General features: G+C 52.7%; 2 protein-coding genes across 4 annotated transcripts; one reads left to right on the forward strand and one right to left on the reverse strand.

Moving 5' to 3' along the window:
* Positions 1–439: 439 nt before the first annotated feature.
* On the reverse strand, positions 440–19,341 carry ZNHIT1 (zinc finger HIT-type containing 1). Of its 3 annotated transcripts, XR_004345725.1 has the most exons (9): positions 19,002–19,341; positions 12,065–12,235; positions 11,536–11,615; positions 11,242–11,411; positions 10,930–11,153; positions 7,843–7,903; positions 5,006–5,238; positions 4,770–4,883; positions 440–1,760 (listed from the first exon to the last, which is right to left on the reverse strand). XR_004345725.1 is itself a non-coding variant. In XM_032604681.1 (7 exons), exons 1-7 carry the CDS (start codon positions 19,021–19,023, stop codon positions 11,132–11,134), a joined length of 624 nt encoding a protein of 207 aa, XP_032460572.1. In that variant the 5' UTR covers positions 19,024–19,341; the 3' UTR covers positions 10,918–11,131. The 3 variants fall into 3 exon arrangements, 2 of the variants coding, with proteins under 2 accessions (XP_032460573.1, XP_032460572.1); XM_032604681.1 differs by lacking the exons at positions 440–1,760; positions 4,770–4,883; positions 5,006–5,238; positions 7,843–7,903 and adding exons at positions 18,548–18,590; positions 18,719–18,834 and having other exon boundaries at positions 10,918–11,153; XM_032604682.1 differs by lacking the exons at positions 440–1,760; positions 4,770–4,883; positions 5,006–5,238; positions 7,843–7,903 and having other exon boundaries at positions 10,916–11,153.
* Positions 1,526–6,540, forward strand: CLDN15 (claudin 15). The gene is given in 8 exon segments (XM_032604686.1): positions 1,526–1,597; positions 1,599–1,646; positions 1,648–1,693; positions 1,696–1,743; positions 4,460–4,624; positions 5,645–5,726; positions 5,817–5,933; positions 6,015–6,540. Coding segments are annotated over 8 exon segments (705 nt in total). The 3' UTR covers positions 6,142–6,540.
* Positions 19,342–19,364: the final 23 nt, after the last annotated feature.

Consider the following 19,364-nt stretch of genomic DNA (forward strand, 5'->3'; position numbering starts at 1 on the left):
GGAACCCAGGACATCCCAGTTGCAGAAGGAAGGTTGGGACCCAGTCCCCACACAGCCTGCTTTGCCCAACACCCGGCCGGTGCCAGGCTCGGCACGGGCCTGCCTTGCTTCACTGCATACTTCTCGTTCCTCAGCCCAGCTTGGGGGGGACTGGGGCGGAGGCGCCTGGGGGAGCACAGAGGAGCCTGACATGGGGTAGGAGGGGATGGGGGCTACACCTCAGCGCAGTGATGCCCATGTGACCGCCTGGGTGTAGGACGGGCCCCCTTGGACTGAGCCCCAGCCTCACCTGCCGGAAGAGAACCAGAGCTGCCCCAGCCGTGGCCTTGGGGCGGGAACTGAGACCCTCTGTGCCGGGACAGGTGCTCAGCCGCGGTTTGGGGTGGGGACCCAGAGGTTTCTAATCTCTCATAATTAATAGAGCTGGTGACAGTTCTGATAACTCTGCCTTTTAGTTTATCAGAGGATCACGTCCTGGGCTTGTGATTTATCCCCCTTGAGGCCCCTTAGCAGCAAGGTCAAGCTTTTTGCCGAGAGTCAAAGGTCGTCCCAACGAGGGGGGACTTCAAGTTCAGGAAGTTGAGGTTTGGGGGAAAGCAACCTCCTTTGGCCTCACCCCGGCCCTTGGGCGCCCAGACCCAGGGCATTCACCAAGTATGGAGTATCGAGCAATTCATACCTGCGGGGAGCTTTGATCTGTAGTCACAATTCTTATGAAGTGAGGAGTAGTGGTTCTAGTTCACAGAATCGGAAACAAGCTCAGGGGGCTCAGACTTCATGCCCACATCCCTTTGGTAAATGATGGGACCTGGTTTGAATCCAGGTTGGTTGGATTCCAGAGCCATGGGTTTCTCCCAGATTCCCCATTCCCTTTTTCAACCTTCATCTTCCTTGGAGACTCAATGCCTCAAGCCCTAGCTCTTTGAGTTTCTTGAATTGTTCTCACCAACATTGAGAGAGGGTGGCTCCGCTCCCTTGGCCCTTCCCCACTGAAAGGTGCAGGGGACCTGCCTGTGGTCAGTCTCCGTCTCTGTCTCTTGTCCCTCTTACTCCATTCTCTGGCCCCTGATTAAAGCTGAGTCAGAAGCGGATGCTTCCCCTCGGCTCCCCAGTGCCTCCCGTGGAACCCTTCCTTGGCGGCATCCGTTAGTCCCTCCCCGGTAAGTCCTCTCCCCACACCCTCGCGGGGCGGGGAGCCCAGGGCAGCCCAGAGACGAGGGGGTGGGGTGGACTTTTGGCCCGTTTCGTTTATTCCGTCCATCTCCTCTTCAACAGCTGCCGTGCACTCTTGTCTCACTCCTCTGACCGACCTGCAGGGAAGCAGAGAGACCCGGAGAGAGGGAAGAGACCAACCAAGAGACAGACCTGGGCCAAGGAAGAGGCAGAGGGCTGCAGCCTGCCTCCCTCTCTCTCCCCAGCCTGCCTTAACCGCAGTCCTTAGCCAAAAGCCCCTTCAAGTTCCCCTGGGGCTCAGCCCCTCCCCTTCTCTGGGGCCCCAGGCTCTCCCCGGGGCCTGTGTCCCACCATGTCGGTGGTTGTGGAGATCTTCGGCTTCTTCATCGCAGCCCTGGGGCTGCTGATGCTAGGGGTGACCCTGACAACACAGCACCTGGCGAGTGTCCACCGTGCACGGGAACGTCATCACCAACCAGCACCATCTTCGAGAACCTCTGGTATAGCTGTGCCACTGACTCCCTGGAGTCTACAACTGCTGGGAGTTCCCGTCCATGCTGGCCCTCTCTGGTACGGGGTGGGGAGAGCTGAGGGGAGCAGAGGGAGGCGGGAGGTTGGAGAGACCCCGGCAAGGGTGGGTGCTGCCCTGCGGTCTGACCTTGGGCGCCATACAGATACGGGAGGCCCAATCCAGCTGGGAGACCTGGGTTCCTGAAGCCGGGAGTGCTGGGGCAGCCCTCTGGAACTGCGGTGGAGGCCTCACCACACGTGGCCCCCTGCTCTGACTTGACCCTCTGTCTTTGTGGCTACAAGTGCAGGCACTGGGCAGAGTGCCGGCTTCAGCACCTGCCTTTGACTAGCTCTGTGCCCCGGGCAGGTGACAAAATGAGCTGCATTTGACCCATCTGTAAGATTACGGTCATAATGGCACTGGGTTCACCGGGTGGTCGTGAGGATTATATGAGATAAAATGTGCAAAATGTTAATGTGATTGTGAGCATCTATATTCGCTCAATCAAATTCAGCATTTTAGTTTCAGGGTGGGAGTGCTAGGGCTCGTGGGGTGAAGAGGAAACCTCATCTTGGATTCTTGGGGGTTGAGATACTTAAAAGTCTCAGTAGCTTCGCCAGGCTTCCACTGGAGCATTGGTCTCACCGCCACGGGGAGTTCTAAAGGACTGTTTTAAAGGGAGTTCCTCTGCACATCTCAGTGGTCCACTGGAAGCAGGGTGTGTGTGTGTCTGTGTTTGGGGTTCTCGGGTCAATGTACTTTTTTAAGGTTCTTGGCGGGCTGGAGCCTACAGCTCTTTTGGCCCAGAAAGTTTCTCCCTGGTGGCTGAAGCATCGTCCTGCTCCCTGCTCACCTATGAGTAGCATCCCCGTTGTTCCCCAGGAGAGTCCTTCAGTCGGCCCCTTGCCAGGCCAAGAGGGGATGACAAGAAACCCTATGCAGTGCAGCTCCCATGCCCTCACTGGGTGCTCACAGAGCCGTCATGCTCTTCCAGGCCCCCTGCTGCAGGGGCCAGGTGGTAGGGGAAAGAGCCAAGGTCAGCATGCCACGAAATCGCCCCCGTGTATGTCAAAGATGCTCTGAGCCGTTAGGGAGTCCAGGTGGGTCTCTCGTGCCCCCACTATTCTCAGAATCTCCTGAGGCAGCTGCAGGGGCTTCATGCTCTCATCCCATCCAGGATGCTCACCCCCCACCCCGTGAAAAAAGCCCTCTGTAAAAGTTGAGTACAGTCTGGGCCAGACACCCAGAAGGCTGGGTGGCCAGGACGGACATTGGCGGCAGCCACTCAGCAGCCCTGGCCACCCCCTGACTTACCCCTCAACCACACCATGGCGTAAGGAGGGGCCCCAACTTGGACTGCTGCTTGAAACCTCTCGTGAGCGTGCACGGAAAGACAATGAAAGACAGGGGTGCGAGGGGTGTGCTGAGGGGGAGAGCAGAGCACAGCCTGCACAGGCTGCATGCTTCACATGCACCGTTTCAGTGCTGATAACAGCCCCGCTGCTGGCGGGTGTTAGTAACCTCATCTTCCAGAAGCTGGAAGACTGCAAGGTGGCCTGCCCAGAGCCACACAGGTGGTAGGGGGGCTGGAATCCAGACTTGTGTGTATCACAAACCCGCTGATACTTCCTTCCCAGGCTGGTTCTGGTCCTGGGAAGGTTCCTATCAGTTATTCACCTCGCAGCCACCCAGCCCATGCTTATGGGCCCTTCAATAATCTCTCTTTGTCTACGAGAGCTACCTGAGGATCCGGAGCTGGTCTGCCCCAGGTGGGGATGGCTGGATGGATGGATGGGGAGAGGGTGGGAACTCCGGAAGGAGTGGCTGGGAATAAGAAAATGCTCCCAGAGAACTTTGTCGCTCTTCCCTGCTCCCCAACTCTGGGCCACTTCACATCCTCCTGGCAGGGACCCAGCCTTTCCCCTTCAACACAGGTGGCACTGCCCCACCCAGTAAAGGGGTGCAAGGTCCTTGGGAGTGCTTGGCAACTATCAAAGACAGAGAAGGAGGAAGGGGGGCCAGAAAGGGAGCAGCCTTTTCCTTCGAGTTTGAGAAAGGGGAAACAGGCACTGAAAGCATGTGCGCTAGACTGACCTGGATTGGTCCTAGGCCCAGGTATCCTACCTTCCAGATAAGAAACTGCCCTTTACCCAGTGACCCATAGGTCACTGCTGCCCCCTATCGGTCACTCCAGGAAGAGGCTCAGTTCAGGATGTCGGGCACTGCGCTGGGCACTAAATGGGACCTAGTAGATGTGGGAAAGGGAGGGGGGTGCTTGGGTGCGGTGTCTGTAATACCCAGCAGAGCACGGCGGTTCTCAACCAGGGGTGATTTTTTGACGATGTCTAAACATTTTGATTGTCCTGTTTGGGGGGATTGCTACTGGTGTCTAGTGGGCAGAGGCCAAGGATGCTGCGAAACATCCTACAATGCAGAGAATGCCCCCCAGAACAAAGCATTGTCTGGCCAAGTGTCAGTGGCGCAAGGAGAAGCCCTGTAATGGAGGTAGAGGCGAAGTGCGCCTGCGCAGGCGGGAGGGTCAGGCGGTGCTGAGCCTCGTTGGCACTGAGGTGAGCTCCTGGGATGGAGGGGCGTGTGACCCCTTGGCCTGACCCCTTAGTCTGGATGGGGCCTGAAGGACAGGGAGAGGACTTGAGGGCTTTTAGGGGCTGAGGCCTGAGCAGGTTGTATAAGGGGCTGCCTGTCGTAGCCAGGAGAGCAGATGGAGGGGAAGGGGCCGGCTCCGGGACCCATGGCTGTGTCCCACCTCCCCAGGGTACATCCAGGCCTGCCGGGCGCTCATGATCACCGCCATCGTCCTGGGCTTCCTGGGCCTCTTCCTAGGCATGGTGGGGCTGCGCTGCACGAACATTGGGGGTCTGGAGCCCTCCAGGAAAACCAAGCTGGCGGCCACCGCAGGGGCCCTAAACATACTGGCTGGTAATTGGGGGCAAGTGATGGGGGGACACTGTGCCGTGGTGGGGGTGGGGTGGCCCGTGGCCCAGACTGCAGGGTTGCCTCACCTTCCCCTTTGCATTGACACCTGCCCTCTCTCCCAGCTCACCCCACTCTCACCCATACTCACCAGATCCCTTGGTTACAAATCAGTCTATCAGCAATGTTTCTTGAGCCCGCACTAGGAGCCAGGCAGTGGGAGGGACTCCAAAGGTGAGAGTTTCTGCCCTCCAGAGCTTACAGCCTAGATGGGAAGACCAGAGTTAGGACATGCCTGTGAGCACGCACGCGCACACACACACACACACACACACACACACACACACACACACACGCTGTACACAATAACAGTACCATGTGACTCACCATCCCTTTTCAATTTGCAAAACATTTCCGCACACATCACCTCACAACAAGCCTGTGAGGCAGGGCAGGTCTTGTCCTGTTCTCCAGATGTGGAAACAGGCTCAGAAAGGCCAGGTGGCTTGCTGGAAGACAAGCCCCAGGGGGCGGCCAGGCTGGACCTCTAGTCCGGGGGCCTGGCTGGCTTCAGGCCTTCATGCACCGAGCGGTGAACACCTGGCACAGCGCTGAGGGCTCTAGGAGGCCAAGGAAAGGGGGGTCAGGGCAGGCAGGGCTGATGGGGAAGACTGCTTGGGCTTTTGAGGATGGGGAGGACTTGGATGAGCAGATTCCCAGCGAGGAAACTGTGGTCCAGGCGCTAGAGGTAGGAATGCCAGGGCAGGTCGGGGATAAACAGGGGGAAGAGGGGCTGAGAAGCAGAGTGGAGACCACAGGAGAGGTGGGCTGCGGTAGGATCCTGGGGGCTGGATCGAGCAGCCTGCAGTTGACGTAGGAAACATAGGAAACAGAAGAGTCATGAGCTGGAGAGGGGAAACGAAAGGGATCCAGTGAAACTTGCTCTTGGACTTGAGGCCCACGTCCTGCTCTCCGGGCCGCCCTTCCTCCGCAGGGCCTAGTGCGGTTCTCCTCTCCCTCCCCCAGGTGTCTGTGGGATTGTGAACATCTCCTGGTACGCCTTCAACATCACCCGGGACTTCTTCGACCCCTTGTACCCCGGAACCAAGTGAGTGTGGGAGCCCCACTCACGGGGGTAGTGGGTGGGCCTCTGCCCCACCCTGAGCTAGCACCACCTTCTCATCGTCCTTGTCCCCAGGTACGAGCTGGGCCCCGCCCTCTACCTGGGCTGGAGCGCCTCCCTGCTCGCCATCCTGGGTGGCATCTGCCTCTTCTCCAACTGCTGCGGCTCTCGGAACCAGGACCACGGCGCCAGGTAAGGGAGGGCGTGCCGCGAGGGGCGGGGCGCGGGGCGAGGGCTGCATCTCCCTCTGACCCGGGTTCTCTCCCCTGCCAGCATCCGGCTTCCGTACAAGGCCCCGGCAATGCCCGCCAAAAGCCTCGCTGCCCGCCTGCCCACCTCGGCCTCGGATGAAGAAGGCGACAGCAGCTTTGGCAAGTACGGGAAAAACGCTTACGTTTAGGTGGCCTGGCCTGTGGACCCCATTCCCTTCCCACTGCCCCCAGTGGAGAGGGGTCCCTGTAAACCCGGGGCTGCAGGCGCAGGCCCCTGCTCGCGGTAACAAGCTCAGGGCCAAGCCACGCTTCAGGCTCCGCCCCGTGCCCGGAAGCCGCGCCCAGCTCTGACCTCAGGCCCCGCCTTCCCTGTCGGAGCTCCGCCCTGGTCACGCCTCTTTCGTCTGGCCCCCTGGATCCTCTCAGGCCAAGAACAAGCTTCCTGAGAACTCACCTCTGGCCCCTGAGGCTGGACCCCTCTTAACCTTCTGAGTCTGGGTTCTGGGCCGTTAAGGGGGCGGAGGCGTCCCCGAGTGTCTGTGGTCTGTATAAATACTTGCATAAATAAATTTGTTTTGCGAACTGTTCAGGGGTTGAAGGTGTCATGAGGCAGCTGGCCCAGCAAGGGACCCTGGCTGCCGCCTCATTTCCTGGACCCCAGGCTGTCACCTGTTCTCCTCTCCATCGCCTTTGGACTGTCCCATCCAGCAGAAGAGGAGAGGAATGGCAGGTGATTTCTAGATTGTGGCACTGTTAAAACTACCGATCAGGGCCATCAAGGAGCAGATAAGGAATATCCAGCTCTAGGAACTGGAAGAGCAGAGATACCCTCTGGCCAGACTGATAACAGATCAATCCTTTTACTCTGGACCTTTCTCACAGCTGTACAAGGAGACAGTTGGTCTAGAGCAGAGTTTCTTTACCTGGGCCTGAGAGTGGATATCAGAAACTGACAAGCCCTTTGAAACTGTGTCAAATCAACCAGGCCTGGTGCAAGTACAGTTTTCTGGGGACGGTTCAATAACTTCCAGAGGGACTTCCCTGGTGGCGCAGTTAAGAATCTGCCTGCTAATGCAGGGGACACGGGTTCAAGCCACGGTCCGGGAAGATCCCACATGCCGCGGAGCAGCTAAGCCTGTGCGCCACAACTACTGAGCCTGCGCTCTACAGCCCACGAGCCACAACTACTGAAGCCCGCGTGCCTAGAGCCCGTGCTCCACAACAAGAGAAGCCACCGCAATGAGAAGCCCGTGCACCACAATGAAGAGTAGCCCCCACTCGCCGCAACTAGAGAAAGCCCGTGCCCAGCAACAAAGACCCAACTCAGCCAAAAATAAATAAATTTATTTAAAAAAATAATAACTTCCAGGGCTTCCCTGGTGGCGCAGTGGTTGAGAGTCCGCCTGCCGATGCAGGGGACACGGGTTCGTGCCCTGGTCCGGGAAGATCCCACATGCCGCGGAGCGGCTGGGCCCGTGAGCCATGGCCACTGAGCCTGCGTGTCTGGAGCCTGTGCTCCGCAGCGGGAGAGGCCACAACAGTGAGAGGCCCGCGTACCGAAAAAAAAACACAAAAAACAAACAAAAAAACACAATAAAATAAGGCACAAATGAACTATCTACAAAACAGAAACAGACTCATAGACACATGTACCGTTTTCAACACTATTTTCTTCTTTGCTAGAAGCTACAGCAGCAAGACCGGGGCCCTGCCCTCAGAGAACTCACAGGCTGGGAGCAAACAGAAATGCAGACAGCTAGTTACCATGTAATAGGCAAGGTGCTAAGGCTACTCCAGGAATCTTCCAGTTTTTGAGGAACTAGCTATGAGAAACTCAGCAACAAACTGCTTTAGGTCTTGGGCAATGATGTCAACAGCTGAGTACTTACCAGACGCCAGGCACTGGGCTTGGTACAGTCTCATTTAATCCTCACAATTTCTGGGAGGTGGCTGTAACAGAGTCAAAGAGGCAAAGTGACCTGTCCAAGCTAGTAATAATTGGTAGTACAGTAATTAGTAAGTAGTGGGCCGAAGGTCTGAGACTGAAGACCCAAATGGCCTGTTTTCCAGAATCCCTGGCTCTCCAAACTAATCCATGTCAATTATTATTATTATTAATATTTTATTTATTTATTTAGTTAGTTAGTTGTGCCAGGTCTTAGTTGCGGCAAGTGGGCTCCTTAGTTGCAGCACATGGGCTCCTTAGTTGTGGCATGCAAACTCCTAGTTGTGGCATGCACGTGGGATCTAGTTCCCTAACCAGGGACTGAACCCAGGCCCCTGCGTTGGGAGTGCAGAGTCTTAACCACTGCACCACCAGGGAAGTCCCTAATCCATGTCAATTAAATTTAAAGCTCATTGAGGTCTTTAGGTGGGAGCGCCCCAGTCTTCAGCCTTCCAGATCCTAGCATTAACCTCTTCTGCCCCTGCGGGCCCAGGAAGGGTCTGTGCTGCCCTACCACATGACACTGGATCTAGAAGCTTCTAGCCTCTAGAAGCTTTGGCATAGTGTAGATTCCCCAAAGACCAAGGTGTTTCCCAAGGTGGGGACCAAGTCTCCACTAGTACACAGGAGCTGGCAAAAATTGCTCAAGGTTTTCCTTGAGGAGTTAAGGTTTCAAATGGGGTTCTGGAGATCTTTCCTAGAGAAGTGAATGAATGACTTGGGGACCCAATCAGCATCAGAGCGTCAGGAGCCCCTGGGGTCTGGCTCTGTCCTATCAAGGTCAGTTGGGGAAGACTGAGTGTGTCACTGAGTAGACAAATCTTACAGCAAGCAGAACCTCTGTGATTCTTTTTATAGCAACGAAATAGGAAACAAAGTCAGTAAATTTAGGAAATAAACCAAAGAGATTGTGCTGACTCAGTGGAAATCTGACAGGAATTCCGACGCAGGCGACCACACTGAAGCACAGGTGTTTCTCAGCCCAGAAATGGTCTTTTTTTTTGGCCATGCCTGTGGCTTGTGGGATCTTAGTTCCCCAACCAGGGATCGAACCCAGGGCCCCGGCAGTAAAAGCACCAAGTCCTAACCATGGCACCACCAGGGAATTCTATTTACTTTCTTGAGGATACTTCTTGGTGGAGAGAAAAATAGAAAGGTTAGGATCTAGGAAAGTTTCCCTTCCTGAGAGCAAGATAATTAATCTAGGCCAAGAGTTTGCAGCCAGCAGACTGAATTCCTGATGTCCCAGTTACTATTGCTGTATAACCAACCATCCCAAGGCTCAAAGGCATAAACCATTTTATTATACACAGAGATTCTGCAAGTCAGGAATTTAGACAGGACACAGCAGAGACAGCCAGTGTCTGCTCCACGATGTTGAGGACACGGCTAGGAAGACTCAAACGGTTGAGGGTAACTTGATGTCTGGGGGTTGGAATCATCAGGAAGCATCTTCACTCCTATGATGGAAGCCTGGGCTGGGATGGCTTGAAGGCTTGGCTCAGCCGGACCCGTCAATGGGAGGACCTGCACGTGGCCTCTGGGTGTAGCCTGGGCTTCCTCACAGCATGGCAGCTTCAGGATGGTTGTATTTCTTACATGGTAGCTGAAGGCTCCAAAAGCAAGTGTCCTAGGGACAAGGCAGAAGCTGCACTGCCTTCTACCACCTCGCCTTGAGTGTCACGTGATCGCTCTTCTACCATTTTCTACTGGTCCGAGCACTCATAAGCCTGCCCAGATCCCAGGGGAAGGGGACCAAGCACCACCTTTTGATGAAAGGATAGTAAAAAATTTTACAGCCATTTTTCAAAACCACCACACCGAGGACTTTCTCTAAACCCTGTCCTCACCACCACTGAACACGAAGATGTCACCAACACCACTTGCCCAACCAAGTCTCCAGAGAAAGGGCAGGAAGCTCCACAGGAAGACACTGGGAACATTTGGGCCAACCCCAAGAAAGTCCCCAGCAGTTCCTTCACACCAGCTTGGCTGGATCTCATCAATATCTTACTGAAGTAATTTGTGCAACAAATATTTCCTAAGCACCTGGTTTGCTATGTTGCAACAGGGTACGGGGCCTTAAGACAGCAACTCCAAGGCACTTAAGAGCTCACAGCTTGCAATCCACTTAGAGAAGGTGTGGGTGTAAGAAGCTCTAGTAGCACAGAAGTTACAGCATCCAGGGCCACCAAGAACAGGGGCCTCTACACCGTGAACTTCCTGACGCTTCCCAGAAATTTCTGGGTTCTCTCTGCTAATAATTTCACACACCACAGCCCCTGGTAAGAGGGGCTTCCTAAGGACAAGTGCTGCCTCACACAGGCAGCACCAAGAATGAGGTCCCAGTCTCTCCCATCTGGTTAAGAACCAGAGGACAAAGACAGCGCTGGTGCCTTCTGTGGCGCCTTCTATACCCCCATCCCCACCCCTCCCCTCACTCCACTTCCCCATAACCAGTCCTGGGAGCCAGCGGTACTCAAAAGATACCCGGAGGAACTATAGAAACAAAATTAAAAAAAACTAAATCAATAACCCAAATAGTGACATAAAGCAGCCAAGGGGCTTCCCTGGTGGCGCAGTGGTTGAGAGTCCGCCTGCCAATGCAGGGGACATAGGTTCAATCCCTGGTCCGGGAAGATCCCACACGCTGCAGAGCAACTAAGCCCGTGCGCCACAACTACTGAGCCTGCGCTCTAGGGCCCGTGCTCTGCAATAAGAGAAGCCACCGCAACGAAGAATAACCCCTGCTCACTGCAACTAGAGAAAGCCTGTGCACAGCAATGAAGACCCAACGCGGCCATAAATAAATAAATTTATATATATATAAAAAGAAAGAAGCAGCCAAGAAATGCAAAGACCTGGGGGTGGCAGGAGAATGGGACAAAATCTTTCACCGTCAGGGACCATGAGGGGCAGACAGCGGGAGTAGGAAAAGACACAGAGCATGAGTTCGAGAGACAGGAGACCCATCAGCCTCACCCCCAAAACCCCACAGGACCACACAGGCAGCCTCCTCCTCGCACGAGACCTTTTATTACAACAGCGCTCTGAGGGCTCAGCCCACTGCCCTGCCACAGTCCCTGGGAGCAAGACTGGTCTTCCCTGGAGGACAGGACATGAGCTTTGTTGGGCTCCTCTCTTGGTCCAGGGGGAGCGCCTTTCCTTTCGGTGACGCCCTCTCCGAGGCCAGGTGATGCACGGAAGGCCTTCCTCTCTGCGGACGCCTAGGGTCATACAGTCCATTTCAGGCACCTGCAAGGCAGAGGAAGCCCAGGATGAGCAGAGGGTCCAGGAGGCTGTGGGGGAGGGGGGGAGGGTGCAGACCCGGGGGGCCCCTCACCTGGTCTCCTGGTGGGTGCCCAAGCAGCGCACAGTACAATACCGGGCGCCGCAGCTGACACAGGTGTAGGGGGAGGGGAAGCCGCAGACAGCACAGAAGGGACGCTGGGGCCGGGATGGGGGTCCTGCACAGGCCGTCAGGTAGTTGGGGCCCTCAGCCACACTCAGGTTCTGCAGAGACAAGGGGGCTGGCCCTGTGACCCCTCTGTCCCCTTCCAGGAACACCTGCCGGGGCCAAGGATGTCTGCAGGTGCATCCCTGCCCTGTGGGGTCCTCCCCAGCCAGCTCCTCTCACCTGCTCCTCCAGCAAGGCCTGAAAGTTTTTTCGGAAGCGAAGTTTAAAATGATCACCTCGAGTTTTCTTCTTTTTCTTTCCTAGAGGTCAAGAGCAATGAGTTACTTGGCACATGCCAAGGAAGACACCGGTTCTTTGCTTCACCGTTCCGATCCCCCGTGTCCATTCATCGCCCAGGTGCCCACCTGGGTTCTAAGCCGGCCTCTCTCTACCACCCTTCCCTACCCCCCACTTCTCCAAGCCAAGCCTTCCTCCATCTCCACCCTCCCTATATCTAGAGCTTTGTGTCCGAGCTCAAGGGATCCCAGAGCTCATCGGCTCCAGCTTCTTCATTCTATGGATACATACAGGAAAGGAAACTGAAGCACAGAAAGGGAGAGCAGCTGGCTCGAAGGAGCCAGAGGAGCTCCTGGATCACCCATCCCCCAGCCTGATGTCCTTACAAACCCTGACCGGGGCAGGCTCTTCCCTCCTCCTGCAGCCTTGTCTCCTGGCACCTGGCCCCCGCTTCCTCCTCCACCCGACTCACCAGTGTCTGCGTCATCGTCAAACTGAGGCAGCCGCTTGCCGAGCTGGGGGAGCCCTGCGTGGGGGTCGTCCTGGAAGTTGTCATTCTCCAAGGCCTCAAGCTGCCTGTTGATGCGGCGTTGCCGGGCCGCCCGGTCCAGCACCCGCCGCTGGCCAGGGTCCTGGGAGCGAACTAGATGGGATGGGGCCAGAAGAGTTACGGGGTCAGAGAAGAGAGAAGCTGGGGCGGCCTTGGCTCTGGGCCATGTGTGGAAGACGTCCAGGGGTTGGGGAGGCACAGCTCTCTGATCTCATCCTAGTCCCCCAGCCCTTGGCCCCTGTATCTTCTCCCAATATATCACCCACTCTGGCTGCTTCCTTCCCAGCTACCTAAGGCTGCCGTTTCAGTCACTCATGCCTGTTTTCTTTTCTTTTCTTTTTAAAAAAATATTTATTTACTTATTCGCCTGCGCTGGGTCTTAGTTGCGGCACACAGGATCTTCATTGTTGCATGTGGGACCTTTAGTTGTGGCATGCGGGATTCTTAGTTGCGGCATGTGAACTCTTAGTTAAGGCATGCAGGATCCAGTTCCCTGACCAGGGAACGAACCTGGGCGCCCTGAACTGGGAGCGTGGACTCTTAGCCACTGGACCACCAGGTAAGTCCCCATTCATGCCTGTTTTCTGTCCTTTTGGCCCCAGCCTTTCCTCCCAATCCCAGACCCAGCCAATGAAATGCCTCCTGGAGACCTCTCACTGCTGGCCGAAATCACACAACCATGCTGACGGAGACCACAGTACACTCGGGGCTTCCAGGCTCCACTGGGACCTTGATGCTCTCAGACTTTACACTCAGCAATCTCATTTCCCACCTAAAAGGAAATGAGCCACCATGGAGAAATGCTCATCCATCAGCCTACCCTCAATCATAACTGCATGGGTACCCCCCGTCCCTCCATTCCAAGTGGATGCACCCCCAAGTCCCACTGCTAAACCCAAACCCTTTACCTCTAGCTCGAGTCCTCCCTGACTCTTGCATCTTCAACCCCTCCCACTCAACTGGTACTTTCCCCTCCACAGAAAAACCTGATAAACTCTCACGTGTCTATCCGACTTCATACCTACTCTGCTTTGAGAGCACAGTCCATGGTAAGTTTTATTTCCTTACCTCCCATCCACTCCTAACCAACCCCTGGCAAACCAACTTCCATTCAATGGAAACCACTCACACTCAGGACACCAGTGACCATCTAGGGCCAAATCCAGTGAGTTTGCTTGAGCTCTCCATAGCCTGAGACTGTGTCTATATGTCACATTTTAGTAATTCTTGCAATAGTTCACACGTTTTCATTATTATTATCTTTGTTATGGTGATCTGTGACCAGTGATCTTTGATGTTACTATTGTAAATGTTTTCGGGCATCACAAATTGCGCCCATACAAGACGGCAAACTTGATAGATAAATGTGTGTGTGTTCTGACTGCTCCAGCAGTCGGCTGTTCCAAGTCTCTCTCCCTGTCCTCGGGCTTCCCGATTCCCTGAGACCCAACAATATTGAAATTAGGCCAATTAATAACCTTACAGTGGCCTCTAAGTGTTCAAGTGAAAGGAAGAGCTACATGTCTCTCACTTTAAATCAAAAGCTAGAAATGATTATGCTTAGTGAGGAAGGCATGTCAGAAGCTGAGACAGGCCAAAAGCTAGGCCTCTTGCACCAAACAGCTAAGTTGTGAATGCAAAGGAAAAATTCTTGAAGAAAATTAAAAGTGCTAGTTCAGTCAACACCTGAATGACAAGGAAGCAAAACAGCCTTACTGCTCATATGGAGAAAGATTTAGTGGTCTGGATAGAAGATCAAACCAGCCACAACATTCCCTTAATCCAAAGCCTAATAAAGAGCAAGGCCCTAACTCTCTTCAATTCTACAAGGGCTGAGAGAGGTGAGGGCTGAGAGAGGTGAGAAACAAAGTGTGAAGCGAGCAGAGGTTGGTTCATGAGGTTTGAGGAAAGAAGCCAGGGACTTCCCGGGTGGCGCAGTGGTTAAGAATCCACCTGCCAATGCAGGGGACATGGGTTCGATCCCTGGTCCGGGAAGATCCCACATGCCGCGGAGCAACTAAGCCCGTGCGCCGCAACTACTGAGCTTGCGCTCTAGAGCCCGCGAGCCACAACTACTGAGCCTGCGCGCTACAACTACTGAAGCCCATGTGCCTAGAGCCCGTGCTCCGCAACAAGAGAAGCCACCGCAATGAGAAGCCCACGCACCGCGATGAAGAGTAGCCCCCAATCGCTGTAACCAGAGAAAGCCCGTGCACAGCAACAAAGACCCAATGCAGCCAAAAATAAATAAATAAATAAGTAAATTTATTAAAAAAAATTTTTTTTTTTAAATAGGAAAGAAGCTGTCTCCATAATATAAAAGTGCAAGTTGAAGCAGCAAGTGCTGAGGTAGAGGGACTTCCCTGGCGTCCTGTGGCTAAGACTCCACACTCCCAATGCAGGGAGCCTGGGTTCGATCCCTGGTCAGGGAACTAGATCCCACATGCTGCAACTAAGAGTTCGCATGCTGCAATTAAAGACCCGGCACAGCCAAATAAATAAATAAATATATTTTTTTAAAGTGCTCTTGTAGAAGCTACAGTAAGTTATTCAGAAGCTCTAACTAAGGGAATTCCCTGGTGGTCCAGTGGTTAGGACTGTGCGCTTTCACTGCTGTGGGCCCAGGTTCGATCCCTGACTGAGGAACTAAGATCCCGCAAGCTGCGCAGCACGGCCAAAAAAAAAAAAATTCAGAAGATCTACCTAAGATAATTAATGAAGGTGGCAACACTAAACAACAGACTTCCAATGTAGACAAAACTGCCTTCTATTAGAAGAAGCCATCCAGGACTTTCATAGCTAGAGAGGAGAAGTCAATGCCTGGCTTCAAAGCTTCAAAGGATAGGATGACTCTCTTGTTAGGGGCTAAAGCAGCTAGCTGGTAACTTTAAGTTGAAGCCAATGCTCACTTACCCTTCTGAACATCCTAGGGCCCTTAAGAATTAGGCTAGATCTATTCTGCCTGTGCTCTATAAGTGGAAAAACAAAGCCTGGATGGCAGCACATTTGTTTACAACATAGTTTACCAAATATTTGAAGTCCATTGTTGATACCTACTTCTCAGAAAAAAAAGATACTTTTCAAAATATTACTGCTCATTGACAATGCACCTGCTCACCCAAGAGCTCTAATGGAGATGTACAACAAGATCAATGTTGTTTTCACGCCTGCTAACACAATATCCATTCTGCAGCCCATGGATTAAGGAGTAATTTTGACTTTCAAGTCTTGTTATCTAAGAAATATATTTCATCAGGCTATAGCTGCCATAGGTAATGATTCCTCTGATGGAGCTGGGCAGAGTCAATTGAAAACCTTCTGGAAAGGATTCACCATTCCAGATGACATGAGGAACATTTGTGATTCATGGGAAGAGGTCAAAATGTCAACATTAACAGGAGTTTGGAAGAAGTTGATTCCGACCCTCATGGATGACTTTGAGGGATTCAAGACTTCAGTGGAAGTAACTGCAGATGTGGTGGAAACAGCGAGAGAACTAGAATTAGAAGGGGAGCCTGAAGATGGGACTGAATTGCTGAAATCTCATGATAAAACTCATGGATGAGGAGTTGCTTCTTCTGGATGAGCCAAGAAAGTGGTTTCTTTTTTTTTTTTTTGCGGTACACGGGCCTCTCACCGCTGCGGCCTCTCCCACTGCAGAGCACAGGCTCCGGACGCGCAGGCTCAGCGGCCATGGCTCACGGGCCCAGCCGCTCCGCGGACTAGGGGCACGAACCCATGTCCCCTGCATCGGCAGGCGGACTCTCAACCACTGCACCACCAGGGAAGCCCAAGAAAGATAAGATTTTATCTTGAGATAAAATCTACTCGTGGTGAAGATGTGTGAAGATTGTTGAAACAACAACAAATGATTCACAGTACCACATAACAGGGAACTCCCTGACAGTCCAGTGGTTAGGACTATGAGCTCCCATTGCAGTGGGCCAGGGTTCAATCCCTAGTTGAGGAACTAAGATTCTGCAAGTTGTGTGGGGACAGAAGGAAGGAAGGGAGGGAGGGAGGGAGGAGAAAGAAAGGGAAAGGAAAGGAAAGGAAAAAACAAAGACTTTTAAAAAACAGAATATTATATAACTTAGTTGATAAAGCAGTGACACGCTTGAGAGGATTGATTCCAATTTTGAAAGAAGTTCTACTCTGGGTAAAACGCTATCAAACAGCATTGCAGGCCACAGAGAAAACCTTCACGAAAGGAAGAGTCAATCAATGTGGCAAACGTCACTGCTGTCTTACTTTAAGCAACTGCCACGGCCACCCCAGCCTTCAGTAACCATCACCCTGATCAGTCAGCAGCCATCCACATCGAGGCAAGACCCTCCATCAGCAAAAGAATTACAATGCGCTGAAGTCTCACACGATGGCTAGCATTTCTTAGCAATAAAGTACTTTTAAATTAAGGCATGTACATTTTTAAAAGACATAATGCTAATGCACACTTAACTGACTATAACGTAAAAATAAAAAAAATTTCTTTTGGCCGCGCCGAGCAGCATGTGGAATCTTAGTTCCCCGACCAGGGATTGAACCCGTGCCCCCTGCAGTGGAAGCGTGGAGTCTTAACCGCCGGATAGCCAGGGAAGTCCCTAAACATAATTTTCATATGCACTGGGAAATAAAAAAATTTTTGTGACTCACTTTATTGCGATATTTGCTTTATTGCAGTGGTTTAGAACCAAACCTGCATATCTCTGAGATCTGCCTGTACTAAGCTCTTTGCATAAATGGAATCCTTTAATCTTTACGTCAACCTTATGAAATAGGTATCATTATCATCCCCAGTTTACTGGAGTTCAGAGGTTAAGAAACCTGTCCAAAGTTTACACAGCTATTAATAAGCACCTGGGTCAGAATTCAAACCCAGAACTGCCCAGCATCAAAAAAGATCCTCTTGAGCGCTGTACTATACTGCCTCCCTTCCAAGTACCAGGCGGTTCTGGGAATACAACCAGAGCTTACAGTCAGGTGGGGAATATAAATGATCAAATAAACAAGCACAGTACAGGACAGTACATGCTAGGACAGGGAAGTACAAAGTACTACAAAGCACATGACAGAAACACATAACTGGGGCTTGGGGTAGTCAGTCAGGAAGATTTTCCAGAGGAAAGTAAGTCTAGGTTGAGGCCTGACTGATGAATAGAAGGTAGCCTGACTGGGATGGGGGTGGGGTGTCTTAGGCCTTGGTACCAGCATGAGGGAAGGCCTGGATGAAAGACTGTAGTGCCTTCAATAAATTTTTTAAAGTTCTGTATGGCTGGTATATAAAGTATGTGTGTGTGTTGGGGGGGATGGGGATATGAAGTTAGGCAGACCATTAAGAATCTTACCTTTAAGTATCTAAAGGAATTTGGCTTTGGGACTTCCCTGGTGGTCCACTGGTTAAGACTCCGAGCTCCCAATGCAGGGAGCCCGGGTTCGATCCCTGGTCAGGGAACTAGATCCCACATGCATGCTGCAACTAAGAGTTCACGTGCCACAACTAACGGGCCCGCCTGCTGCAACTAAGACCCAGCGCAACCAAATAAATTAAAACATTAAAAAAAATAATCAAGGAATTTGGATTTGGGGATTTTATGGTGAGGGTGATGGAGATCCAGTGAGGGGTTTAAAGATGACATGACTGTATTTATTACAAGTTGATCTGGCAGTGTTCTGACCCTCATCTCTTTTTATCTGGATTCCTCAACAGCTTCCTAACTGGCCTTCCAATCTCTGAACCTGCACTACACAATAGAGCAGCCACTAGTCACATGAGGCTACCGAAATTTAGATGTAGATTAATTAAGATGTAATTAACTGGGCTTCCCTGGTGGCGCAGTGGTTGAGAGTCCGCCTGCCAATGCAGGGGATACGGGTTCGTGCCCGGACCCGTGAGCCATGTTCACTGGGCCTGCGCATCCGGAGCCTGTGCTCCGCAATGGGAGAGGCCACAGCAGTGAGAGGCCCGCGTACCACAAAAAAAAAAAAAAAAAAAGATGTAATTAATTAAGATACATAAAATTTTAAATTCAGTTTCTCAATCTTGCCACATTTCAAGCGCTCAATAGCCACACGTGGCTACTGGCTGCCATACTGAATAGTGCTGATTAAGAACATTCCCATCATCCCAGAAATTTCTACTGGACGGCGCAGCTCTAGTCGCTCCAATCCATCCTCCGCATTGAAGCTAAACTCCCTTTCTAAGAGACAAATTTGTCTGGGTCACTCCCCTGCCTTAAAAGACCTTGATGGCTCTCCACCGCCCTCTCCAGAGAGTTCAAACTCTTCGGCAGTGTATACAATGCCTTTCAAGGATACCTTTTCCTAGCCTTCCAGCCTCTCTCCTCTGCAAGCCCCAGAACTGTGAACTTGGCTTCCTAAGCGATTTGCTTTTTCTTGCTCTCCTACCTTCAGGTGCGGTTTCCGCTGCAGGGAAGGAGTCCCCACGCACCTGCACTGAGCGAAACGGTGACTTTCAGCACTCAATCCAAGCGTTTTCCTTCCCTCCAGTCCCCTCCTTCCCAGAAGCTGGGTTGGATGCCACTCCTCCCCGAGCCCAGGCACTCTGCATCCCTCTACCATAGCACGTATCACTCTGAAATGCAGTGGTAAGTCTGCGCGTCTGCCCAGCTCCCGGAAAGCCAGTTCTTGGATGCTAAGGATCTTTTTTTCTTTCTCCATCCCCAGGGCCCGGCCTGCAGCAAGCATGAATAAAACGTGAACGGATGGTTTGGGGGTCTGCCCCGACGTCAGGACCCGAGGTCCTGGGTAGGGATTTAAGACTAATAACTGGTTGAGGGAATCCTAGGCCAGGTTCGATTTTAGAGGAGGATAGGGGGCCAACAGCCAGGGGCTCACATACCCGAGGTTTTCTTCTCCACCATTTTCACAACACAGCCGCCAGCTGAGCCTACTGCGCACGCGTTCTAAATCACGCGCTGTGGTAGGGTCATCACGACTTCCTGTGGCGCGTGCCCCTACGCGTGCGCAGTGTAATCCACCGCTTTGACTACGTAATGTTCCCTTAGAGACCAGAAAGCTTTCCGCCATATTTTATACGGGCAAAACTACTTCCGACCTCGGTGTAGTTGTGTATTTTGCGGGACCCTCGAAATGGGTCATTTTAAAGGGGTGTTGCCAGTGATCTTTCAAGAAACGTCATTTTCCTTTGGTCCGTCTGAAGATACAGTCATCACAAAGGCATCCCATGGAGCTTCTCCCCTGG

The sequence above is a fragment of the Phocoena sinus genome, chromosome 15, assembly GCF_008692025.1.
Source record: "Phocoena sinus isolate mPhoSin1 chromosome 15, mPhoSin1.pri, whole genome shotgun sequence".
NCBI lineage: Eukaryota > Metazoa > Chordata > Mammalia > Artiodactyla > Phocoenidae > Phocoena > Phocoena sinus.